Genomic DNA, 26,261 nt, shown 5'->3' with positions numbered 1-26,261 from the left:
GTCTTAAAATGATTAATTGCCAAACTCCTTAATGGTTGTGTGGGAGATGAAGACTCTTATTAATCAATATTCCAGAGCCTCAGGACAAATGTAGTATTAAAAAAAAAAAAAACAAAGGAAAGTTTATTAGCTTTTTTGAGAAAGGACACTCTCCAAACACCAAAGATAGTGTTAACAGAGAAGTTATGTAAAGAGAAAAGTGTGTATGTTCAGCAAAGTAGATTATATAGACCTTAACCACCAATTCCCCCCTCCCTTCTTCCCCTTTCACCCATCTACTGGGTCTCAGGAGGTATAATCTTTTCTTGGAAATCTACACCAACACAAAAGCAAAGAAAACAATGTGTTTCATAAGGTCTCACCAGATGGTGAGACAAGGACCCCTTCCCTTCTAGCCTGGAGGTTTGGGTGACTTTCTAATTTTGGTCAGAATGTACTTTAGCTGTCAAAAACAATTGGATTTACAAAGCAAAATACAGGATATTTTGAGCCCTTTGGAAAGAGGCATGTTTTCCTAGCATAAACATCACTTTGATTCTGAAAGGACTCCATAATAGCATTCATCCCCCCTCTTATTTCTTACTACTTGAAATCCTCTCACACTAATTGTCACAGTTTTCAACCACTCATGTAGTAACAATTCCACCTTATAGCCAGACTCAGGAATAATCAGGTGGAGTCTTATTCAAATGAACACTCCTGGGAAACTGAGTCAGAAGGCTCCCACCTTAAACAGAGAACAAGGTGGTCCTCTCAACTCTTGTCCAGATACAAGCCTCCACCTGCAATAGTTCAGAATCCCATTCCTCAGAGTAATTTGTGGTACATTTCTTTCACATGGTGGGTAACTGGCTTGATGTTCCATCAGACAATCATACCTGAATTCAAAACTCGAAATATCAGCTACAGTCCCAAGAGATTTTATCTCAAATAGCAAATCTCATTAATCAAAGTTTTAGGTGAGGTTAGTTCTCAAGGATCCCATGTCCCGTATATGTCTTGATCGTGATTTTACATTGGTGACAGTAAGAGATTCATCCTACAAAGTTGACAGTACATTTTTCATATCTAGGTAGGTGGCTTTAAGTTCAACATTACACAAATCATTTTGCTTTAAGATGCTAAATAACCAATAACCAAAGGCTCAAATTTTAGAAATATAAAAAAAAATTCTAAATTGCATATTGTCTATAGCAAAAACAGGTTCAGCTATTAACCATATTCAAAGGGACAAAGGCATAGACTACTATTCTCAGAATCCCTTTAAATAATAATAAATAAAAAATCAGCGTTAAGATAACTCAAAACAACCAATTAAAACAAAGTTTACTAAATCTCACCTATACAAGAGATTTTGCTTAACATCTTTGACCCCTCCCTCCTTTTTCCCCCTTTTTGAACTTAAATTCATTCTGGTATAAGAGGTAAACATTAGAAATCATTTTAATTAACAAATTTGTAGATTATTAATAAATCCATGGCTTGTTTGGAGATTATAAAACCTAAACAAACTCTTTCCCCAGGGCTGACAAGATGGTTTCAAGAAACATAATAATCTTTCAAATTAGGGGAATCAACAAGAGTTCCAGGGGAGGGACTGAGCTTGATGTTCATTCCTGTTTACTCATCTATTCTCAGGGTTTTCCTGTGGAATGTGCTCTTTGAAATACCTTCCCTCCCACCAAAACATTCCGGATTGCTCTGGTGCAAAGTCAATTTAGAGGTTATAAATTAAGGTCCTTCCCACTCTGAACCTTCCAGGACTTAACAGGCACCCAATCTCCTGGAATTGCCAACTCCAAACATGTCTGAGCCAGCGGTTCTCGTTTTCCAAGGGCTGAAAAGGATAAGGGCACTGTCAGCATATAATTCCTTAAAAACGTATTCTTTGTTTCCAAAGAGAGCATAATAAAGAGCTATAATAATAATAATAATAATAAATCTGATTCATTCTTTTCACTTTACTTAATGAGATGCACTCAATTTGCAGCCCCCTTCCTTATTTTTGTGTTTTTATAAAACCTTATATGTTCCATTATCAGCATTCAATAATCCCTGGCAATCCATACCTAGCTATAATTTGTTCTGAGGTTGTTCTACTAACCCTTCTCGAGGTAGCAGAGCTCAGGGGAGAACATCCACTCATCCTGTCAAATGGTCTACTATAACAGATAAATAGCTCCGTTTTCCTCCTAGTGTCATTTCAGTAAAATCTAACTTGAATATTTTGGAGACAGGCTCCCTCCCTCTGGAGAGACGTGTCCTCAATACTTTCTCATTTGTCTTTGGCCATGTTGCAAATCTTTCAGACATTTGTTTTGCGATTGTGCATATCCCTATACCGCCAAGTTTTCTTTTCTTTTCTTTTTTTTTTAATATTTTATTTTATTTTATAATAACTTTATATTGACAGAATCATGCCAGGGTAATTTTTTTTACATTATCCCTTGCACTCGCTTCTGTTCCGATTTTTCCCCTCCCTCCCTCCCACCCCCTCCCCTAGATGGCAAGCAGTCCTATATATATTAGATATGTTGCAGTATATCCTAGATACAATATATGTTTGCAGAACCGAACAGTTCTCTTGTTGCACAGGGAGAATTGAATTCAGAAGGTAAAAACAACTCGGAAAGAAAAACAAAAATGCAAATAGTTCACATTCGTTTCCCAGTGTTCTTTCTTTGAGTGTAGCTGCTTCTGTCCATCATTTATCAATTGAAACTGAGTCTTTGTCAAAGAAATCCACTTCCATCAGCAGAATACATCCTCATACAATATCGTTGTCGAAGTGTAAAGTGATCTCCTGGTTCTGCTCATTTCACTTAGCATCAGTTCATGTAAGTCTCGCCAGTCCTCTCTGTATTCATCCTGCTGGTCATTTCTTACAGAACAATAATATTCCATAACATTCATATACCACAATTTACCCAGCCATTCTCCAATTGATGGGCATCCATTCATTTTCCAGTTTCTAGCCACTACAAACAGGGCTGCCATAAACATTTTTTTTTTTTTGAAATCTTGCTTCTCAAGTTTATTTTTTTATATATTTTTTTATTTTTTTAAATAACTTTTTATTGATAGAACGCATGCCAGGGTAATTTTTTACAGCATTATCCCTTGCATTCACTTCTGTTCCAACTTTTCCCCTCCCTCCCTCCACCCCCTCCCCCAGATGGCAAGCAGTCCTATACATGTTAAATGGGTTGCAGTATATCCTAGATACAATACATGTGCGCAGAACCGAACAGTTCTCTTGTTGCACAGGGAGAATTGAATTCAGAAGGTAGAAATAACCCGGGAAGAAAAACAAAAATGCAAGCAGTTTATATTCATCTCCCAGTGTTCTTTCTCTGGGTGTAGCTGTTTCTGTCCATCTTTGATCAATTAAAGCTCTCTTTATCGAAGAGATCCACTTCCATCAGAATACATCCTCAAACAGTATCGTTGTTGAGGTATATAATGATCTCCTGGTTCTGCTCATTTCACTTAGCATCAGTTCATGTAAGTCTCTCCAGTCCTCTCTGTATTCTTCCTGCTGGTCATTCCTTACAGAACAATAATATTCCATAATATTCATATACCACAATTTACTTAACCATTCTCCAATTGATGGGCATCCAGTCATTTTCCAGCTTCTCGCCACTACAAACAGGGCTGCCACAAACATTTTGGCACATACAGGTCCCTTTCCCTTCTTTAGTATCTCTTTGGGGTATAAGCCCATTAGAAACACTGCTGGATCAAAGGGTATGCACAGTTTGCCACAAACATTTTGGCACATACAGATCCCTTTAGTATTTCTTTGGGATATAAACCCAATAGAAACACCAGCCAAGTTTTCTTTAAAAGACATCGAGTTGCTTGAGCACTCCAATGGTTTAGTTAACTTTAGTTAAGATTTCCTTTATTCAACATTCTCCTCTTATCAGGTAATTGTTAGTCTCCTTCAGGGATTTTTTATTGCTCCAATATCTCCCAAACCCTTCTCCTCCTCCCTAGAACACGCTGGAGCTGCCTTTGTTGTAAGGACAAACATCCGTTCCTTAACTCCTCCCTCTCCAAAGCTACTTCCTTTAAACATTTACTTCATCAATTAAACAGTTCCCCACTACCTCAGAGGTTATTGTCTTCTGAATCACTACTTAATTTAGCTGTCACTAAATAAATAGTTTACTCCCCAAGGTCTTGTATTAATCTGTAAGTCTCATCTGATTTCTTAAAAGACAGAACGGAGATATTGAAAGGGAAGAGAACAAAGTTCTAATCCCTCACCAGTCCCTTTATTACTGATTGCAATTTTATTTTTCCCTCTAATGATATAGGATATTGTTTAACATACACATTATATTCTATAGATTTTTCAGATTGATTTTAAGTGGGGAATTTGTAAACCTCCCCTATTTCTGCCATTCTTATTCTACCAGATGAGGGGACATTTTCAATATTACCTCATGGTTCAACACCTTTAATTCCAGTACCAATTGTATAAGCCAAACTCTGCCTAACAAATTATATTCCCAATCTCTGGGATTTAAATCTATCCTTTAATTTTGCCCATATCCAGGAGTGACTTTTATACTAGGTACACAGAAATTGTTTTCTTTAATTCCATCCATTAACAATTCCTGAAATTTCTGACTAATTTACAGAGCATGGATCTCTCCACTCCTAACTATTAAATCTTCTCCTTTTTACTCTTGTTCTACAAACCCAGTAATTACCAAATGTAGGTTTTAAGACAGTGAACTATCTTAGAAATTGTATAAGCAACAGCCATGGTCTTAGCTATAATTTCTTCTTAACTCAGGAGTAAAAGTGGAAATATCCAATACCCTAAATTACATGTATTGAGTTAGTAAGACTGATAAGATTCTTTAACACATTTTCCACCTCCTCTTCGTTTTTCACTTTATATTCTAATAACATTCAGGGTACTAGATAACAAGCCAAATCTGGTTTTTACAATCTCAGAAAGAACCCATTACTTATCAGTTCAGGTAGAACCGAATCTATCGCAACCGATTGTTTCCAGTTTTAACACAATACAAATTGAAAATTATTTAAAAATTAACCAATGATTTAGTTTGTGAGATTCCCTAAAATCTCCCTAGATTTCTCATTCAAACAAAATGACATTTTAGTTGTCTTCCCAATTCACACAAACCTCCTCTCTTTTGTAAATCAGGAAAGAGTTAAGAGCCACTTTTTGCTTCAGATGAGTTTTTACCTTGAGAGTTTTCCTGGTACCTGAGTTCTGATAAGGAAGTTAAAGACTCCTTGCTTGCAGGAGTTTTTAAAGTGATAGCACACTGTTTTTTCCATTTTCCCAAGAGTTCCATACTCTCTAATCCCTTTCAATCTATGCTCTTCTCATTCCTACCTGCTTAAATTGTCTCACTTACCTTTCTATATATGGATCATTTCTCACCCTGCCTACCCTCTTCCACTTGCTTTTAGCATCTTCACTGTATTAAATATATTTTCCCTTTCCTCCTGCCTCTTCTGCAGACCTGCTGCAATCAGCCAGAGGCAGAGGGAGAGAAAGAAAAAAAAGATTCTCTTTCCTTTCCTACTCTCAAGGAGTCCAGAATTAGCTCCCAAATTATCTTACCAGGATCAAAGACCAATACACTCACCCATTCAGTTTCATACATTCTATAGTCAGATTTTCAGTTTTAAATGAATCACAAACTCAAAGCTGTCTTCATGGGAGATCTCCCCTTTCTTTCCATGAAACAAGAGAGATACTAAACTTGCTAGTTTTTATTTCTAAAAGTGCAGGCTCCTGGGCCCAAAGTTATTTGACATTTCAATCTATTCTCCTACATTTTCCAAACCTAAGGCATTCTCCTATTTAAAGGGAACTAAAAAAGAAAAGAAAAGAAAAAAAAAAAGAAAAGAAAACACTTCCTTCAGCACTCACCAAGTTTGAGGCAGAGGAATTTAGGATCCTGAGTCAAGGATCGGAGCCCTACTGGAGCAACAGGATAATCTGGAACTTCTACAAATCTCACCTTGAGCCCTTTTGAAAGGATTACTATTCTGAATGAATTCCAGCATTCAGCCTGATCTTTCTCCAAGGCAGCAGTACAGATGCTAAAGCAACTCACAAGCTTGCCAACTTTTAACACAAAACACAAGAGTGCAAAGCAGACATCTACACACAGATGCACACAAACATCTGCCATTTCCAGCTTTGACATATAGATCTAAGTGTGACATACCCAGTTAGTCCTGGGAACACGCTCCCAATTTTCTTCCCTTTATATTTGGCAGTTCATCCCAATCACTGTTTGGACGCCCCAAAGGGCTATCAGCTAGCACTTCTGATAACAATTCCTTTCTGCCCAACTTTGAATTTACCTTTCCCATTCTTGTGGACCCAAACAGCTTAGAAGGGTATCTTACAGACCTTAACTGGGGTAGGGGTAGGGGGTGGTAATCTTATGAACTATAACCACTTAGAAGGGGTCTGCTTATGGACTCTAACTGCTCAGGCTCAGGGAGCCCCGTGACCCAGATCTCACTTCTCTGAGTTTTCACGAACTTACATTACTGCTGTTAACTTCTGTTAATTGCTGTTAACTGGTTTTCTGCAGGCTGTTTACAGTGGTTTTCTCATTAGCAATTTCAGAAAGAGGAAAAGAGAAGGGGGATTGGTGTCCCTTTTACTACCCTCAGATCTCTTCTTGTCAGGTTTTTCTCTTTCAAGGAGAGTTCAAATCCAGAGCTAAACATGAAAGCCACCTGAAATTCTGGCTCGTGCCTGTTTTGGGGTTTGAGTCAGGAGTCCCCCAAGAAAGGAGTTAAAAATCCCAGATGAGCCCCCAGCTGTCTGGGAGACAAAGACCCTTACCAATAATTCCACAGTCTCAGGACAAGTGTAGTAAAAAGGAAAGTTTATTAGCTTTCTTGAGAAAAGACACTCTCTAAACACCAAAGGTGGTATTAACAGAGAAGTGATGTAAACAGAGAAGTGTGTGTTCAGCAAAACAGATTATATAGACCCTAACCCCCCTCCCTTCTTTCCCTTTGACCCATCTGCTGAGTCTCAGGAGGTACAACCTATTCTGGGAAATCTACCCCAGCACAAAGCAAAGAAAACAATATTTTTCATAATTCTCAATATTTTCATAATTCCAAATCTCACCATCTGGTGAGACGATGACCCCTTCCCTTCTAGTATGGTGGATTTAATAACTTTTTAGTTTTGGTCAGGATGTACTTTAACTGCCAAAAACAATTTGATTTACAAGGCAAGATACAGGATGTTTGGGGCCCTTTGGAATGAGAGATGCTTTCCTAGCATAAACATATTTTTAACCCTGAGAGGACTTCATCATCTCACTCATAATGAATCTCCAAACTTCCAGAATTCGCTAAGAGATTTTTAGTGGTTCTACAGACTTTGCTTATCTGACTTTCTTTCTGTAATTCCAACTTGGCCAGTGTTGAAATGACAGAAAAGAAGTGTCCTGAAGTTGTTTTTTTTTCTTTTATCCTTATAATACAGCATCCCTCAGAAAGTCTAAAGTGAAGTTAGTCTGGCTTTCTGGAACAATCGCTTCAGTTATGAAAGTTCATTAATCTTTCCTAGTGTTCTGGCTAAAGCTCTTACAAGTTTTTCTGGTTGACTGAATTTCAAATCTTGGAAGGTAACAGAATCCAGATCTCAATACTAACAGACAGCTACAACTACAAGTACAAAGATAGACACAGGCAAAATGACAAGACAAATACAAACAGTAAAGCTCAAATCTGATTTTACCTGATTGACTCAGGGCACACATAGCATGAGAAATGCAGGGGGAAAAAAAAAAAGAGAGAGACACAGACAGACCAGAGTGATTCAGAGGGGCCAAATGATTGAGGTGGGCTGGTCATGAAGCTAATTGCACATCCTCTTAGCACGTAGGGAGGCCGGAGTCACAAAAGAGGTGGGTAAGAGTTTCCTGGCGTGGGACACCAGAGCCAAACAGAAATAGTAGGTTAGGGGAGGCACATAGCAGCAAGTTTACTGAGGCTCGAGAGAACAGACTGTGCGTAGGATAGCCCTATATAGGGTCAAGTGAGAGATTCTGGAGTTTTCCTCACAAAGAAAAGTGAGCTCAATCAAGGATAATCCCAGAGACTGGAGCAGGAATTAAAAATGGAGGATTCAGCGACAGTAGCGGGTAAGGGTATCAGACTCTAGAGAGATCACCAATGGTACCTCCTTCCAGTCAGGGATCAAACAGAGGTTGAATTCATTTCGAAGATGAGCAGAACCAGAAGATCATTATATACTTCAACAACGATACTGTATGAGGATGTATTCTCATGGAAGTGGATTTCTTTGACAAAGAGAAGATCTAACTCAGTTCCAATTGATCAATGATGGACAGAAGCAGCTGCACCCAGAGAAAGAACACTGGGAAATGAGTGAGAACGGTTTGCATTTTTGTTTTTCTTCCCGGGTTATTTTTACCTTCTGAATCCAATTCTCCCTGTGCAACAAGAGAACTGTTCAGTTCTGACCACATATATTGTATCTAGGATATACTGTAACATATTTAACATGTATAAGACTGCTTGCCATCTAGGGGAGGGGATGGAGGGAGGGAAGGGAAAAGCTGGAACATAAGTGAGTGCAAGGGATAATGTTGTAAAAAAATTACGCAGGCATATGTTCTGTCAATAAAAAGTTATAATAAAAAAATTCATTTCAAAGAGATGAAAAATGCTTGCAAGGAGAAGCCTCCTTCTCCTTGTGATCCTCCTCCCCCAGGAGAACAACACACTGGGACAAAGCCCGTGCTTTCCATACATAGGTAGGCTGGACCATGGCCTAATCCCTCTTGGGTATCTCAGCAGTTTCCTGCATAGCAGTGAAAGAATTCCTGTGGGAACAGTCTCCATTCCTGGGTCCTGTGGGGACAGTCTCCACATAGATTATCTCCCAGTAGAGTGTAGAAACAGAGTCAGTGTGGCGGGAATAGGCATGTAGTACCTAGTTTGGTTCACCCACTGTTACAAGAAACAGGATTGTGAGTTTGTCAAGAGATGTGATGGATAGCTATCAGGACCCTGGGAAAAACACAGGTCTATACGTTCCTCAGAGAATATATTCCTGGTGTGGGTCAGAGAAATATACTTTGCCCAAAGATGAGATTATTGAAAACACAACGGATCATTATTATGCTAAGCTTAGGGCACAGCTTGCTTACTTACTTGTTTAGTTCTGGGACACGTCTCCAAATATTTTCACAATATTTATCATTAAGGCTTCCTTACTGGTGATAAGTAAACATGTACATTATTCAAAACTTTTTTCTAGTGACATGCTTGAGTCATAATCCTAAATGCTCTTTGCTTAATAAACCATAATTGAATGCTTGCAACTGATAATAATTTAAATGTTTACATGAAATCCTTTCCCTGACCATGATTTCATTAGGTTTAATTGCATTAAATAAGCTTCCCCTCAAAAAAAAATTGCAAAAAATATTGCATTATTAACTTTTGACAAAGTTAGCGTTCCAATAGGTGTCCAGATAAATAAATACTTCCTAATGCCTCCTAAACTGGACTTGAAATCTGTTTATCAAATAAATGCCTTCACCTCTCCTTTTTGTCCATCAGTTAGTCAATCATCAAGTTATTTACTAAATGTTTTAATGACAAAGCAAATAAGAATCTAAAACAACTCGTCCCCCTAAGGCGCTTTCCATTTCAATAACTTTGTCATACAGTGCAATGACAATATCATCTCTATTTCTTTTTCCTATAATCTCATCAACCTCCTCAACTTCTAGATTTATTTTCTCAACATATTTTATTGAACACTAACATCTAGAAGACATTATACCATGTTTCTTTTCCCTTTATCAGAAAGATAATAGTTTCTAATATTGAGGACCTAGGTGCAAAGATTTGAAGTCTGATTTTAATCCCTTTATTGAGTACCAAAAATCAATCATTACCTGTTAAGTCAACCCAGGTGCTTTCACAACCTGTATAAAATACCTGTTTAGTCAGTCAACAGTAAACATTTATCAAGTGCTGAATATAAATCAATCACTAGGAATATAAATACAAACAAAATGAAGACCAAGAAAGGCTATTCTCAAGGAGCTTAATTTTAATGGATGAAGACAATGCATACAAGGGAACTCTTTTAATATTTAATTATTTAAGTTGTTTTTAATTGGATTTTATGGCTCACAAGTACCTGTTACATTAAAAAAAAAAAAAAAAAGGTCTTGAACATGATAAATCTCAACCAAGCAAACTTTAGCTAAGTCCCATAATAATTTCTGTGCTTTGAATAAAGATGCAACATTGATTTTGTGGGTGAGTTTTTCTCTTTGTTCTTTTAATTGGCAAGTAAATAAAACTGCTCCTACTACATTTCTCTATATAATACAAATCCAAATAGGAAGGCAATTTTCAAGCAATAAAAGCCTGACTTAATAAATGAAACAAGGGATACATTTAAAAAGCTTAAAAGCAAATGAGTGAGATGTTGGGTCCCTTGAAATGAAGCAATTCTTTGCTCCCCAATGAACCAGCAAATTTAACAGTGTAGACACGGTCTGGTTGATTAATTCATATTAACCCATCTCACTGCTAATTAATCACTACAATCAGTGACTTTCCTGGACTAGAATATTGGAATTGATTAATTTCGAGTCTTTCAATAATTTCTAAAGGGAAAGAACAAAACCAACAGGTTGTCAATGGCTGTCACAAAAGGAAGAGGACATTGAGCTGACAGTCATGAGGAAACCCCAAACCTCCACAGGCAATTGGGTGGTCGGCCTCCTCATTCTCCCAAAGGGAGGCTGGTGCCGTCTCCCCTCCGTGTTCTTCAGGACCTGTTAGTGGGTGTTAAGCCCAACCCTATTTAACCAATTACCATTAAACTTTCATGAGGGGCTATAGGACAGAAGAACGAGCGTACTCTCTCCCACGCTTGGGATGCATCTCTCCCTTTTGCCACCTGGACATCGGGAGGGAAGGCGATCAGACTCCATTTTCTATATAACTTGGTCCTGCCAAGTCTTCATCTGCTGAATCGATCCTTGTCTTCCCGGCCCAGAAGACCTCCTTTCTCTTTGGGGCATTGATGCAGAACTGGCACCTGCAAAGCCTGCCTGGAATGGACTCCTCCCTCCAATTTTCATTGTCTCAATGCATCCCGCTTTCCTGTTTTAGGTAGGGAACAAAAGTTCCTCTTCCCAAGCTGAATGCTGACCTCCATTGGGAGGACCCAAAGCCTCTCCCTGGAGCACCACAAGAAGGAAGAAGTCAGAGGAATAGGAGTAGGCATCTACATACAGCCTCCTTCTGGCTACTTGGGCAGTCGCGGACTTCTCTTCAGTGAAGAGCCGGTTCTAGGAAGTCTGTACATGCTCCAAATTATACATGCAGACTGCGGCAATATGCACATGTGTGCATCAACACATCATACATGTAAAGTGAATAAATGCACATGTGTAAAGAGAGTTTGGGAGAGAGGTCCCAAGCGGCTGCAGGGATCAGGAAATGCTTGATGGAGACCTGGTAAACGGCTGCCTTTTAAATGAGACTAGTCATTCTATATTTACTAGCCAGTCTGTGAGTCATTATATGTTTACTAAAACCCACCATACATAGTACAAGGCGAGTAAATAAGACTGCCCCGTTCTCTTTCTCTATATAATACAAGGTCCAGGGGTATAAATATGAAAAAGTCCCTGCCTCACAATCTAAAGAGCTCCCAATCTTTTGGGGAAACGGCAAGACGAAAGGAGCGAAAAGGAGAAGGGGAGGGGCAGTCAGGGACAGATGAGATGGCTGGCCTGGGCCCCCTCCACCAGGGTAGGGAGGAGCTCCCCATCAGCTTTCTAATCAAAGGGGTTCCGGGGACAAACTGGACTGAGGAGCACTGCCAAGTCAACGAGATGAGAAATCAAGAGTCGTGCACTGGGAACAGAGAGGCCAGTTCAGCTGCATCCAGAAGGAAGGCGGACAAGTCAGGTCCAATGCATCTGAGAAGATTGGAGAAACCCAGGTGCTAAAGGGCTTTACAGGCTAAACAGAGCGTTTATGTTTTATTCTAGAGTAATAGGAAACCACCGGAATTAACAGAGGAGGGGTGCCGCAATCACTTCTGCACTGGCCAAACGGGGCTTTGGCAGGGAGCTGCAGAATGACCTGGAGGGGGAGAGCCTGGAGGCCCCAGACTAATATATATATATATATATATATATATATATATATATATATATTATATATATATATATATATATATATATATATATGTGGAGGGAACAATTTGGAGAGAGAGAGAGAGAGACAGAGACAAGAGACAGAGAGAGACACAGAGAGGGAGGGAGAGACAGAGACAGAGAGAGAACAAATATGAACAGCTATCTTCACTGTATAGAAACTCAAAGGATAAGTGTTGAGACTCTCAGAACTGGACAGTTGGAAAACAGACACATTATTTCCCCTCTCTAATGTGTCTCCAGATGTCGAGTATGTTTCCTCACTTTGGAATTCCATGTTAAAAGACAACAAACACCTGCTTGTTCTCTCCCTGCCCTCCTCCAGTCTGTTCCCTGGGGGTAAACAAACACAGCCCTGCAGACTCTTCTGTTCTGGGGGCACACATCAGCATTTGGGAGGTGCCAGGAAGTGTAGAGGAACCTCATCCCAGGGAACAGCGAAGTCAAGACTCTTATTTTTTCACTGACTTTACTTTTTACAATGGAAGTTATTGGTAAAATGGGTTTCATTCAATCTTGCTTCTCATCAGAAAAAAAATATTTATAGTCAGTCAATAAACACAATTAGCTCAAAGCAAAGGCATTTACTATGATGACATTTTAACAACTGTAGATAAAGAATTTGTTCTAGTCTAACAAAGCCCCAGCCAAACCTTTGCTTTTCCACTTCCCCCAGTTAAAGTGAAAGCTCCTGACTGATCTGTGAACTGATCCGGCCACTTTCAGAGAGCAAACTGGAATTAGGTCCAAAGGTTAGGAAGCTGTTTATACTCTTTAACCAAACGACACAATGACTAGGTCTCTTTGCAAAGATGATTAGGGAAAAAGCAAAAGTCCTATATGTTCTAAACTATTTAGCAGCTGTTTGTGAGGCAAAGGACTGCATCGATTGGGGAATGGCTGAACAGATCGTGGTGCGATTGCGATGGGGTACTCCTGTGCTATAAGACATGAAGAGCTCAGGGATCCTAGAAAAACACGGATAGAGGAATGACTGAATAAGTTACGGTATGTGAAAGTAATGGAATATTATTGTTCTATAAAAAATGATGAATAAGCTGATTTTAGAAAGGCCTGGAAAGATTCACACGAACTGATTTTGGGTGAAACAAGCAGAACCAGGAGTACACTGGACGCAATAATATCAAGATCGTGTGTTGATCAACTATGAAAGGCTTGCTTCTTTTCAGCGGTTCAGTGATCCCTGGGCAATCCCAATAGACTTTGGATAGAAAACGTCATCTGCATCCAGAAAAAAAACCCATGGACATTGAATGGAAATCAACGCACACCATTTCTACTTTTTTTTTTCCTGTTTTTATTACTCTTGTGGTTTTTCTCTTTTGTTTTGATTTTTCTCTCCCAAAATGATTCATAAAGAAATATGTATTTTAAAAGTTAATATGCATGCATAACCAGAAAGAAATAAAACAATTAATAAAAAAAATAGACAGATTTGCATAAAACAATCAGGAGTGAAATGAGCAGAGCCAAGAGAATATTGTATATAGTAACAGCAATATTGTTTTAAGAACAGCTTTGAGTCCTTATGATTACAAAGGACATATGAAGAAAGATGCTATCTGCATCTAGGGAAAGAATTGAATAGAAGTGTGCATAAAATGATTTTACACACATACACATTTATATATCTAGGTCTAATGGTAGCCATGGGGGAAAATTTATGTGATTTTATTATATATTTAAAAGGAATAGCAATTTGTATGTAAGAGAGTTGCAGCTTCATGTGCTGAATTATAGTATTTAATAATTTAATAATTATACTATTATACTATGGGGGCACTAGGTGATGCAGTGGATAAAGCCCCAGGAGGTTTAAGTCCGGCCTCAGACACAACACTTCCTAACTGTGTGACCATGGCCAAGTCACTTAACCCCAATTGCCTCAGCTCCCCTCCCCCCCAAAAAGTATACATATATATACTATGTTATGGAAATGCTTGTTTTGCTCCATTAATTAAAAATAAAATTCATTTATTTTTTTTTAATAAATTAATTTACAGAACGGAACCTCCTGGAAGGCAAGAACAGTCTGTCTTTTGGCTGATATTCTCAGTGCTTACACAATGCCTGGCATGTAGCAGGCACTTAATAAAGGCTTATTTATTAGACTGGTGAGCTTACTCGTCAAGTACAGGAAGAGAGCAGCATTCTCAAGGGAACACAAGCAGCTGGGCTCATTCGTCCCTGGGCCACATGGGGAGATGGGGAGAGCTCAGGGCCTGGAAACACCAGAGTTCAAACGCCGCCAGTGTGACCCTGCACAAGGCCCCTCGTCTCTGCTTTCATTCCAGGTAAAGCATCTCTGCCAGAGAAGCCCAAGGGAAGCCGGGTCCACAAGGTCCCGAAGGGCCGGCCCAACGGACCCACAAGCAACGCGGGGCTGTGCTAGATCCAGGGATCCTTTGCCTCCCGGGAGGCAGCCAGGAACTCCTGAACAAGCAGCGGCACCTAACCCTAAATGCCCCGGCCGGATGCAGAAAAGCCTGAAGAACAAGAAGCGGTGCCGGTAAGTGAGCAGGGCCGGGAGAGCGCGGGACACGGAGAGCCACGCCGCCCGCTGCCCGCTGACGGGCCGCGGATGACTGGGCTCTTCCCTTCACCACGGCCGGGATCCGAGACGCTCCCAAAGGCGGCCGGCTGAAAAAGGCCCCAGCTCCGGAGACTCACTGAGGGTCTGAGCCAGCCACAGCACAGAACGTTCCCCTTTATTTCACCGGGACTTTTTTCAGGCTGTCTTTCCCAAAATGGCTAACACGGAAATGCCTTGTGCAGAATCACACGTCTACAACCTAGACCAGATTGTTTAGCCCTTAAGGGAAGGGGTGGGGGGTGGGGGCAGAGAAATGGATGCTTAAAATTGTTTTTACTTGTCTGAAGGAGGAATAACATGTAAATTTTTTTTAAGATTTCTCTTACAAACGATTTTCTCCATCAGTGACTTTGGGGCCGCCATGTTTAGACTCTGCTGTCACAAAATACCTGAATGAATGGAGCATGTAATAAGCTTTAAAGCTGTAGCCGCTGCGCTAAGCGCTGGGGATGCAAATAGCAAAGCCCCGGTCCTCCCGCTAATCCTCCCATGGCACGAACTGCGGCCGCTTGGCCGGGTGGCACAACACTGGAGACCCCACCGAGTTTGGGGCAGAGGAGGGAGAGGGAGGAAGGGAAGGACCTTGGTACCCACTGAGACTTATTGGGGGGAGGAACCGCCAAGGAGGTGGGAGGGTGACCCCCGTTTTGTCTAGGGCCCCTCTCCCTTTTGGGAGACTCCCACCCACATGCTCCGGGAGCTCCGAGCATGTGCACACACACAGAGACATCTACACAACTATCTACGTATAATGTGCCCGACTTCTCTGTATCTGGATCCACAGATAATGAGGGCAAGTCCTGACTTCCTTCCAAGTCAGGGAAGCACCTACTGGGGGCCAAGCCCTGGGCGCAGGCCGCCCTGAAGGAGCTCCCGGTCTAATCCGGAGAAAAGGCTCCGGAGCCCCCCTCCCCGGTTCTTGGCACTTTCCCCCTCCTCCCCCCAAGACAGGGGCAGGCAATGAGCTAGGAAGGGGGAAGAGGCAGGGGAAGAACTGTGGAACTGGGAAGAAGGTGGGACTTCAGCAGAGAATGCAAAGTAAGCTGAGGAGCCAGGAGATGGTGAGGGGACTAAGGAGCCAGCTGGAGAGGAGCAGCCTTTCCCTCGACAAGGAACTCTCTTTACTCAAAGTCAGAAACCATCTGAACAAACTGGTCTTTCCCCAAGTGGGTGACAGAATTAACAAAGACCAAGGATGGCGGATCATGGAGACACACGAGGGCCTTTCCTGGAAGATCTGTTTCTTTAAAATGTGCAAAGAAAGAATGTGATTTCTCCCAGAAATGGAGAGAGGCTTGCAGGACACGCATGCATAATTAAATTAGCACTCAGAGCACAATTAGCCATCATTAGCAAAATTAGGCTTCGGAGTAAAATTAGCATAACCCTGAGAACCATAATGATGATGTGAGGAGAAACAGTTGTAACAGGTCTCAGAACCCAGGTAGAGAATGAGCCACGGCCAAATGCCCAGCCCGGCTCGGAGCAGGGGGAGGAGATACCAGATCCCGACACTCCTTCCCAGGTGAAGTCAAAGGGCTGAATGGTTTTGCCTTTGAATATGCTCGTGACAGGGAGGATGTGGACATAAACATGAAAAAGGCATATTTTATTCTTCAAAATTAAGTTGAATCCAAATGATTAGGTGGTTTGTGGATAGCCAACATTCAAGTTCTGGTAAAATATTCATTTAGAATCAAAGAAGCAAAAGACAGATGATGGATTTTGAGCTAAAATGGCCCTGAAAGGTCATCCAGCACAACCTTCTCTTTTTACTTAGGCTATGGATGTACAACCATGTCAATAAATGTCTCTATTAGTCATGTTGTAAAAGAAGGCTCAGAACACGAGAAAAATCATGAGAAAAAAAAAGCAAAAAGAGTACTCTTTATTCTGCATCCAGACTCCCATAGTTCTTTCTCGGGATGCTGCCAGCATTTCCATCACAAGTCTATTGGAGCTGTCTTGGATGGCTGTGTGGTTGGGAAGAGCTAGCCCATCAAAAGGAATCATCACACCCTGGCTGGCAGTGCGCACGAGGCTCTCCTGCTCCCTTCACTCAACATCAGCCTCTTCCTCTGACGGACAAAGCTGCCGAAGGCCAAATAAGTGTCCCATTCGCCCAAGATCATTCAGCTGGTAGGGAGTGGGGAAGCAGGCACTGAACCCCTAGCCCAGATGTCAACTGTCAAACCATAGGCAGATTACATCGCGAATGAACCAACTGGAGTTCTGGGCCACAAATCGACTTTGTCAGGGGAAAGGGTGGTCTATGGGTTTGGGAAGTGGGATTTTGCAATCCCGAGACCAGTTGAAACCAAATTTGTACATTTTAAGAGCTAAGTAACAGACTCTAGGCCTAAGCCAGTTGCTAGGGGTTTTTTGACAAGACAATATGAGGTTTTAAAGAGCAAATTAATCCAACAACATCATTATTTGTAAAATGTGCTGCAAACCTTAAAGCATCAGGGAAATGCTTGCTACTGCTAATAGTAAATGACAACAGAAGGTGACAAGATAGACTGGGTTGGAAGCATTTGGCACCTGCTGCTTCAATTGAAAGGGAGAAATAACTTATAGTCATCTTTAGAAAAACATTTCTCAATACCTGACAGAACACAGGGGACTAGAAGAACTTGTAAAGACAATGAACTGTGGCTTTTTTTCCTCTTACTCAAGTCAGGAACTGTCGGTTAATACTTAGACAGGTAATATAAATAAGAACGTATCCTTGGTTGTTAGATAAGCAGAAAAAGTGAGCTTGTTAAGGGACTAATGAAGTAAGAAAGAGCCCACGGCCAGCTGCTGAGCCCTGAGCCAAGTGAACGAGCAATTGCCAATTGGCAGCCTGCTCCCAACTCATCCTTGGGTGTCAGGGGGAGAGTTACCAGCAAGGCCAGGGGATTGCAGAGAATCCCTTGTGGCAAGAAAGGAGGAGGTGGATTATACTGTGACTTGCACAAAGTCTTCTGTCTCTTCAGAGTTAATTGCTATGGGTATGAAAAGCTTCAGAAAAGAGGTTTCTCCATCTTTAAAACCTTTAGGCAGGTTCTAACATTTTTCTGTGGTAAAGAAAGGGCTTAAACAACAAGATTATACAATGGTCAAGTCTAAGGGAAGTGGCTCTCTTCAACAATGAGATGATTCAAACCAGTTCCAGTTGTTCAGTGATGAAGAGAGCCATCTACACCCAGAGAGGACCATGGGAACTGAGTATGGACCACGGAAACTGAGTATGGACCACAACAGAGCATTCTTACTCTTTTTGTTGTTTGCTTCCATTTTATTTTGCTTCTCTTTTTTTTTTTCTGCTGCAGCACAATAATTATATATATATATATATATATATATATATATATATATATATATATATATATACATATATTGGATTTAACATACATTTTTATTGTGTTTTCCCTTCTTCCTCTTTTCCCTTCACCTCCCCACACAATGGACCCTTTTGATGAAATCTCTGGACCTCTTCTCAGAATAGTGTATGTTGGTTTAATCCACAGTAGAAGAACATTTACCTTCAGTTAGTTTAGTAAAATATCACCACATACGGTCTTTTGTTTCATTTTGTTTTTTCACCCATCTCAATTCTGAAATCTACCCACAAGAGACCCCTTATTAAAAAGCCCCATCTGGTGTAGGAGCTCTTTAATCTCTCAGCCCCTTTCCACCCAAGAAAGCTTTATTTGACCCTGCCTCGAATCTCAGTAGAGGTGTTTGTGGCAGGTCCTGCGCACACAGTACAAAGTGTACTCAGGCTGTTCAGAGCCTGGGCTGGGAAGCCAGGCAATGGGATCCAGGCAAGCGTTGCCAGAAACACCTCCAGTCTGTGCGTTTCTGTTTGAATTGATTTTCGGTGGCTGCATTCAGAAGCCTTTTACTGTTGCCAAATTTTTCCTGACCCCTCCTCCCTCTTGTGACCCACGGTTTAAGAAGCCTTCCTGAAGGAAATTATATGCCAGTGACTTTTACGAAAATCAATGCTTATATTCTAAAGAGCTCCGATTGGAATCCACAGAAGTCCTCAGGGCAGAAATCATCTGGTAAGGGTCAAAGAAAGGGGAGAGGAACAGGCTGATGATGATCGCCTGGTGAAGGCAGACAAGAGTGTTATCTCCAACCAGGAAACAATCATCCTGCGATTGGGAACATGAAAGAACTTGCTAAGACTTGTCAAACTTGTTTGCTGCTACTTATTTCTGAAGATTTACTGCAACACAAGGGAAAATGTCAGAAGGAAGCTAAGGAAAGATTGCTACATATTAGGAAGTCCTAAAAAGATAATAAAGGTCACAGTCCATATTGTTGCCAAGGAAACCATGGGAAAACTTTGAAAGTAGAGACTACAGGAAAGAAAGAAACATTTGGGGAGTAAAGTCTAGGTGTTCTGGTGATGTCCGATTTTAATTTCTGGATCATTCTTTAAGACACAAAAATTATCAGCTTGTAGCCAAGGATAGACTACACATAATAAGACTAGTAAAAAGTATTAGCTGAGAGTCTTATAAAGCTTACCTAAACATCTTGAACTGAAAAGGAAAAAGTGAAAAGAAAAATCTCAATATATATTGACCACACTGGATACAAAAGAATACCTACCACACAGGAAAAAAAAAATATGAGACAGATATCCAGTAATTCCTGTTGAAAAAAATCAGAGGGGCATAGTGTTCCAAAGGCAAACACAGCAGACAAAAGAAACCTAAAGAGGGAAACAAAGAGACTGACTGACTGAATTAAAAAGATAAAATGCTGACCAGGTGCTTACATCCTGAGAGAGGATTGCCCTTTCACAATCACAATCTCAATATCTCTAATGATATCCACTATCTTTAGTATCTCATCTCCCAGATGGAACAAAGAAAGGCAAGTTCAAGTTTGAAGTATTCAAAAAGAAATTAATACCTTAGAGGAAAAAATAGGGAGGGGGAAGAACTATTATAATATCATAAAAGAATATTGTAAAATTAAGTTAGAGAAACAGGAACTTCATAAATCTTGTTCTTATATGTAGCAGGTAAGGAAAGGTATTTGTGAAGGGTGAAGGGTGGAGTATAGTGGTGGATCTATAATATAGTGAACAAAGGAGTTAGCTAGATCAGGGATTTGGAAAAAAAGGTAAAGTTGATGAACAGTCACAAGGAAATTGAACTATTATTATAGAGGTCTGATTATGAAAAGAAAAACATTATAAAGAGTTATTTAGATCCAAATATTCAGGTCAGGGATAAGGGAAAAGAGGGAGAACAAAGGGCTGGGGTTAGAGTTCTTCAAGAAATATAAACTATTGTTAATGAGTGCTGATTTCATTCCATTTTTCTTTTTTCCTAAATAAAGGTATAGAGGACCAAGAAAAGAAATGGTAGGATTTGTACAAAGACAAAAATAAACTTAACCATGCCCTTGAATGTAAATGTTATGAGCACACCCATAAAATGGAAGAGGGCATCAAAATGTGTCAGGAAGGAAAACCCAACAATGTTGTTTACAAATACCACTCTTAAGACACAAAGATTCATGAGGAATAAAAATTAAGATTTTTATTAGATACAAAGAAAAAATGAAACTGTCCTTGCCTCCAAGGCAATTCCATTGGCAAGACAACACATGCGCCATTAAGTACATAAGACAACTACAAAACAAACAGAAGGAAATTGTTTTCACGCAGGAGGGTGGCGGTTGACACAAGCAGGGAAGGATCAGAAAATATCTTTGGTCAGAAGATGCTGGAGATGCTTCAAGAGTCACAAGTCAGAAAGGGGACAGATGCAGGAGAGACATTCAGATGGCATACAGAGAATTCTCACAGGAAGGCTAGTCACATAAAGAGAATGCTGAACAAGCAGGCCGGGATGCACCATATACTATCCATGCTGTTAGAGGAGTCCCCCTGTATCCCTCCTCGTCCCTTGCATCTTAGATCCAACATAGTCCCCCCACTTCCCGGGCCCTTATCACTTCTACTGCAATATCCTGGGGTGGGGAGCATGGATCTGCCTGCCCCACGCCTCTGGCCACTCCGATGCATCTTCAGGTCAGTCACTAATGTGATTTTCCTAAAACAGGGGCCTTATCCAGTCACCTCTTCCCCCACCACCACCTGCAGCCCCATTCAACAAACAAATCCCGTTGCTCTAGGATCCAACACCAAATGCTTTATTTGGCATTCAGAGCCTTCATCCCTGAGTCCCTTCCTATTTTTCCAGTTTTCTTAGGACTCTGATCCAATGGGCTTCTGGTGTCCCACAAATTGGACCCTTCACCTCTCAGCTCTGAGCATTCTCTCGGGTTGTCTCCCCTGCCTGAAATACTCACCCCTCATCTCTACCTGGACTCCTTCCTATCCCAGCTCACTTCCACAGGCATCCTTTCCCAAAGGGCAGAATTAGAATACCAAAGGAACGATAAGATCTGACAAATTTAGGCTTAATATAAAGACACTTCATAACGCTATCAAAGAATCAAAGAGCATTTTGGGCACTGGCCTGTTTGGGACTGTCAGATAAGAGTGTTCAAGAAGTGAAATATAAAGCCTGATTTTACAATAATGCTTTATATGCTGAGGAGACCTAACTACTGACCTCTCAACCAATTTTAACTAATTACAAGACAAATTAATTAATTCTGTTATTATTTTGTTGAAGAAGTAATCCAAAGAAATGGAGAGATGGAGGCAAAGGGGGAGAAAGGGCGTCTGGCCTAGTGTGCTTGGAGGGGAGTGCAGGCTAAGCCTGGAAAGAAAGGAAGGAGCATCCAGCTGAAGGCTTTGTACTTGATCCCACGGTTAGCAGGGAGCCAGTGGAGCTTGTGGAGTGAACCCACTGTGAGATTGGCACCTGAGAGTCCAAGGACAAGAGGAGGGGCCTGGCCCTGGGTAGGATGTCCACGAGAGATTCTGGGAACCCATGGGATCTCTCTAAGGGCCCAAGATGGAGCATTAACAGATTAACAGAAAGGGAGCCGAAAGTGAACAAGTAGCGGAGAACCAGAAGGGGAAAATGTCCTGAAATCAGAGAGGGGACATTTTCAAGGAAAGGAGAATGAGCAAATGTCAGAAGCTGAGTGAAGAAGCATTTAGATTTGGCCGAGAATTTGTTGTTGGCCTCCAAATAACCGGCCCCTAGAAGTACGCCCGACCTAGTCCGACCTATGTTCAGTCTGTGGCCTTCCCTAGTACAAGGTGGGGAGGGAAAGCCTTTGAATTTAAAATGTAACCAAAAAATAAAGATTTGGCAGCAAAGAGATCACTGGTTCCCTGGTGGGAGAGAAGAGGGATCGGAGTTTGGCAGGAATGATGCCATCAGAACTGGGACTGCGGCATTCAGAAGGCAGGAAGTGGAAAAGAAGAAGGGGGAGCTCTAGAAAAGGAGGTCTCTCGGGGGCTGTAGCTCCGAAGGAGAGCGAGGAGACCAGAGTTTTACAGAAGTAAAAATGCTCCCTTGTGACGTCGATGGGGTCCTGGTCCCTGGGAGCTGGGTGGGTGCCAGGGAAGGCACCAAGAGGATTATCTGTCCTGAGTGGGCCCCTTGGTGGTCCTTGAGGAGGCCCTAGTCCTCTGGACCCAAGGAGAAGGCCAAGCTATGATGTCCACCCCCATTTTTCTCCTTACGGAAACCCCACTTATCAATAACTCCTTTTAGAAACTGGCCGGCTGCCCAAGTGTCACAACGACTCATTTATTAGGAACTTAGCTGCCCTGATGGCATCTTCCCCCTTGTTAATGGCCTCTTCTGCCAGGGAACTTAACCTGCATCTTTCCCTTGCTAGCTGCCGCCCTCCCTTTTGGACCTGGGCCTATCGGTCAATGGTGTGATATTGGTATCTTTGCCCCTTGATTTGGAAGTGGTCTAAGACTATGCATTCTTTCGAGACTCCTTGAGACATCAGCCCTAAACCCCAAGATATTTTGGGGGTTCAAGATGTTTGTTGGGCTCAAGAAAGTATTGAAGTCCCCCCAAAGAGTTCTTGAAGCAAAAGCCTAATAGTCACTCTGGGGGCATGGGATGGACCCCATGTCCTTGGGTTTTCGTGCAGTGCTGAGGTTCTGTGACCCAGATCATTGGCTTTTTGGGTGTGTGGTGATGGTGAGCAGAGGGACCGTAATGCCGGAGAAACTGAGCAAGACAGAGATTAGAGGCCAATTTAATAGTTTATTAAATGGAGAGATAGACTGGGACCAAATGCATCCATGTGGTCCCAGGGCTGAAGGAGACTATGGTCTCAAAGAATCCAGCCCTGAGCATTAGACAGCAAGACTCTTTTACAGGATAACAAGAGCAATGACATATGGGGGAGGTACCTGGATGGGGGTAACCTAATGGGGGGAGGCACCTAGGATGACACAATGGAGGGAGGAACTGGAGAGATTACTGATATTCTAATGATGTCTAAAATGGATTCCTGTCAAACATTAAGAAGGAATGTCTATAACCTAAAGATATAAAACCATCAACCATTTAAGAGGGAATGATTATAGCCTGCGGTTTGGGGGCAGAGCAACTGAAGTAGACCTTTGTCTCATCAAACATTAAGAGGGAAAGGTTAAACCATTCTGGAGAGTGATCTGGAATTATGCCCAAAAAGTTATCAAACTGTGCAGACCCTTTGATCCATCATTGTTTCTCCTGGGCTTATACCCCAAAGAGATACTAAAGAAAGGAAAGGGACCTGTATGTGCCAAAATGTTTGTGGCAGCCCTGTTTGTAGTGGCTAGAAGCTGGAAAATGAAAGGATGCCCATCAATTGGAGAATGGTTGGGTAAATTGTGGTATATGAACGTTATGGAATATTATTGCTCTGTAAGAAATGACCAGCAGGATGAATACAGAGAGGCTTGGAGAGACTTACATGAACTGATGCTAAGTGAAACGAGCAGAACCAGGAGATCATTCTATACCTCAACAACAATATTGTATGACGATGTATTCTGATGGAAGTGGATCTCTTCGATAAAGAGAAGATCTAATTCAGTTTCAATTGATCAAGGATGGACAGAAGCAGCTATACCCAGAGAAGGAACAGGGGGAAATGAATATAAACTGCTTGCATCTTTGTTTTTCTTCCTGGATTATTTCTACCTTCTGAATCCAGTTCTCCCTGTGCAACAAGAAAACTGTTCGGTTCTGCACACATATATTGTATCTAGGATATACTGCAACCCATTCAACATGTAAAGGACTGCTTGCCATCTGGGGGAGGGGGTGGAGGGAGGGAGGGGAAAAATCGGAACAGAAATGAATGCAAGGGAAAATGCTGTAAAAAATTACCCTGGTATGGATTCTGTCAATACAAAGTTAAAAAAAAAAAAAAAAAAAGAGGGAAAGGTTATAACCTGAGGCAGAGTAACTAAATAGGACAATGGGGAAGCTAGGTCAGGACATCAAAAGGAAACTGTGGCACAACAGGACAGTAGGGCCTCCCATCCTGCCTGATAACATCCGCCAGAGCAGGGCCATGGGCGCGCCCACGCTCCAGAAAGGGGTAAATGCTAGGGCCGAGGCAGCCAGAAGGGCCAGCAGGAAGAAGGTGTTTTCCGCAACGGAGCAAGAGAAAGGAGACCATCCCCTGATGTTTAGTTTTCCAGTTCTTGCCCTTAGGGGAGCAAACAAGACAGCTACACAAACGCACAAACAAACATGGAGATGTCAGGTGTTAGAAAAGCTGACTGAAGGTCACAGCCAACTGATCCGGCCGTTGGGCTTCCTTTGTCTCAGAGGAGTAAACGTCACCCAGCCTTAATCCCCCTCCTTCTTCCCCCCCTACCCTCCCCAGCTATGGCAGCCTCCTATGCGCAAGAGAAGCATCCAGGTACGGCTCCAGCCAGCAATCCTGCCAGTCATACGGGCACAGCCCTGGAAGATCACGGAGCCCGCCGGCCGCCCCGGGCGGCACCCAGAGTCACGGAGCCCGCCGGCCGCCCCGGGCGGTACCCCGAGTCACGGAGCCAGCCGGCCGCCCCAGGCAGCACTCCGAGTCACGGAGCCCGCCGGCCGCCCCGGGCGGTACCCCGAGTCACGGAGCCAGCCGGCCGCCCCAGGCAGCACTCCGAGTCACGGAGCCAGCCGGCCGCCCCGGGCGGCACCCCGAGTCACGGAGCCAGCCGGCCGCCCCAGGCAGCACTCCGAGTCACTGAGCCTGCCGGCCGCCCCGGGCAGCACCCTGAGTCACGGAGCCAGCCGGCCGCCCCGGGCAGCACCCTGAGTCACGGAGCCAGCCGGCCGCCCCGGGCGGCACCCAGAGTCACGGAGCCAGCCGGCCGCCCCGGGCGGCACCCAGAGTCACGGAGCCAGCCGGCCGCCCCGGGCAGCACCCTGAGTCACGGAGCCAGCCGGCCGCCCCGGGCGGCACCCCGAGTCACGGAGCCAGCCGGCAGCCCTAAGTAGTAGTTCCTCCCACAAGGAAAGTGCTTGACTTCAAGTTCTTCACAGCAATGAAATCAGGGCTGCTCCTCAAAATGAAAACAAAAAAACATTTAGGACTCTGATAGAAAACTGAATTAAGGCCCGTCCTGCCCTCGTGGGGCTTGCAGTCTAAACTAATGATAACTCCAATCCGGGGGGTAGCAGAGGGATTCGATGAAGGAGTCGGATACCTGGAGAGAACAGCAAGGGGGAGGGATACGCAGAGGAGGCCTGATGGGGCGGGAGGGGAAGGGGCAGGATTGGAAGACTTCCGGCCTGCCTCTACTGCGCACTGGCTGTCGGACTGGAGCTGCCTAAGCTCTCTGGGTGTGTTTTCGTTGGAAAATACAGGAGTCAAACTAAATAGTGTTTTCCAAGGGTTTATGGGCTAGATAGTCTTTATTTCTTTCTAAAATGTCTTTATTTAAAACTCCAGTACAAATAGAAAAAGAAAAAATGCCGCGTGCACAGCGGAACACGAGAACTCCCGAATTATGGAATAAAATTTTAGAGAAGCCACCTAATAAACACGACAGTCTCCACAAAGGTCATTTTTCTTTGCCTCCTTTTAGGTTTTCTTTTGTTTTCTCCTATGCCTGTTTTATTTCCCCCTTCCTCCCTCCCACCTCTCTCACGAAGGCTAAGCTCAGATGTATCTGTGCGCGCGCACACTCACACATCCATAGTCATACACTCAGACATCCACCTGCGTCTCCATAAGCTTATACGACGGCTGTCCTGCCTCCGTTGCTCTGAAGGTGTTTAACATCCTCCTCCCAAGCTCAGATGTACCTGTGCGCGCGCGCATACTCACGCATCCATAGTCATACACACAGACATCCACCTGCGTCTCCATAAGCTTGTACGACGGCTGTCCGGCCTCCGTTGCTCTGAAGGTGTTTAACATCCTCCTCCCAAGTCTAAGTCTCCATATTTTTCTAAATCCGTCCCCTCGTTTCCCAGCTCCTGGCAATATTCCAA

General features: G+C 42.5%; 1 protein-coding gene across 2 annotated transcripts; it reads left to right on the top strand.

The window, feature by feature from the left end:
- The first annotated feature begins 13,075 nt into the window (after positions 1-13,075).
- Positions 13,076-25,826, top strand: LOC127563136 (transcriptional regulatory protein AlgP-like). 2 transcript variants are annotated; one of them, XM_051999400.1, is made up of 3 exons: positions 13,076-13,262; positions 14,570-14,784; positions 24,652-25,826. In XM_051999400.1, the coding sequence occupies exons 2-3, from the start codon at positions 14,737-14,739 to the stop codon at positions 25,078-25,080; spliced, it is 477 nt and encodes a 158-aa protein (XP_051855360.1). In that variant the 5' UTR covers positions 13,076-13,262; positions 14,570-14,736; the 3' UTR covers positions 25,081-25,826. The 2 variants fall into 2 exon arrangements, with proteins under 2 accessions (XP_051855360.1, XP_051855359.1); XM_051999399.1 differs by having other exon boundaries at positions 14,279-14,784.
- Positions 25,827-26,261: the final 435 nt, after the last annotated feature.

Source organism: Antechinus flavipes, chromosome 4 (assembly GCF_016432865.1).
Source record: "Antechinus flavipes isolate AdamAnt ecotype Samford, QLD, Australia chromosome 4, AdamAnt_v2, whole genome shotgun sequence".
Classification (NCBI taxonomy): Eukaryota; Metazoa; Chordata; class Mammalia; order Dasyuromorphia; family Dasyuridae; genus Antechinus; species Antechinus flavipes.
Note: the sequence above shows the minus strand (reverse complement) of the source record. Positions and strands in the feature narration are given on the sequence as shown.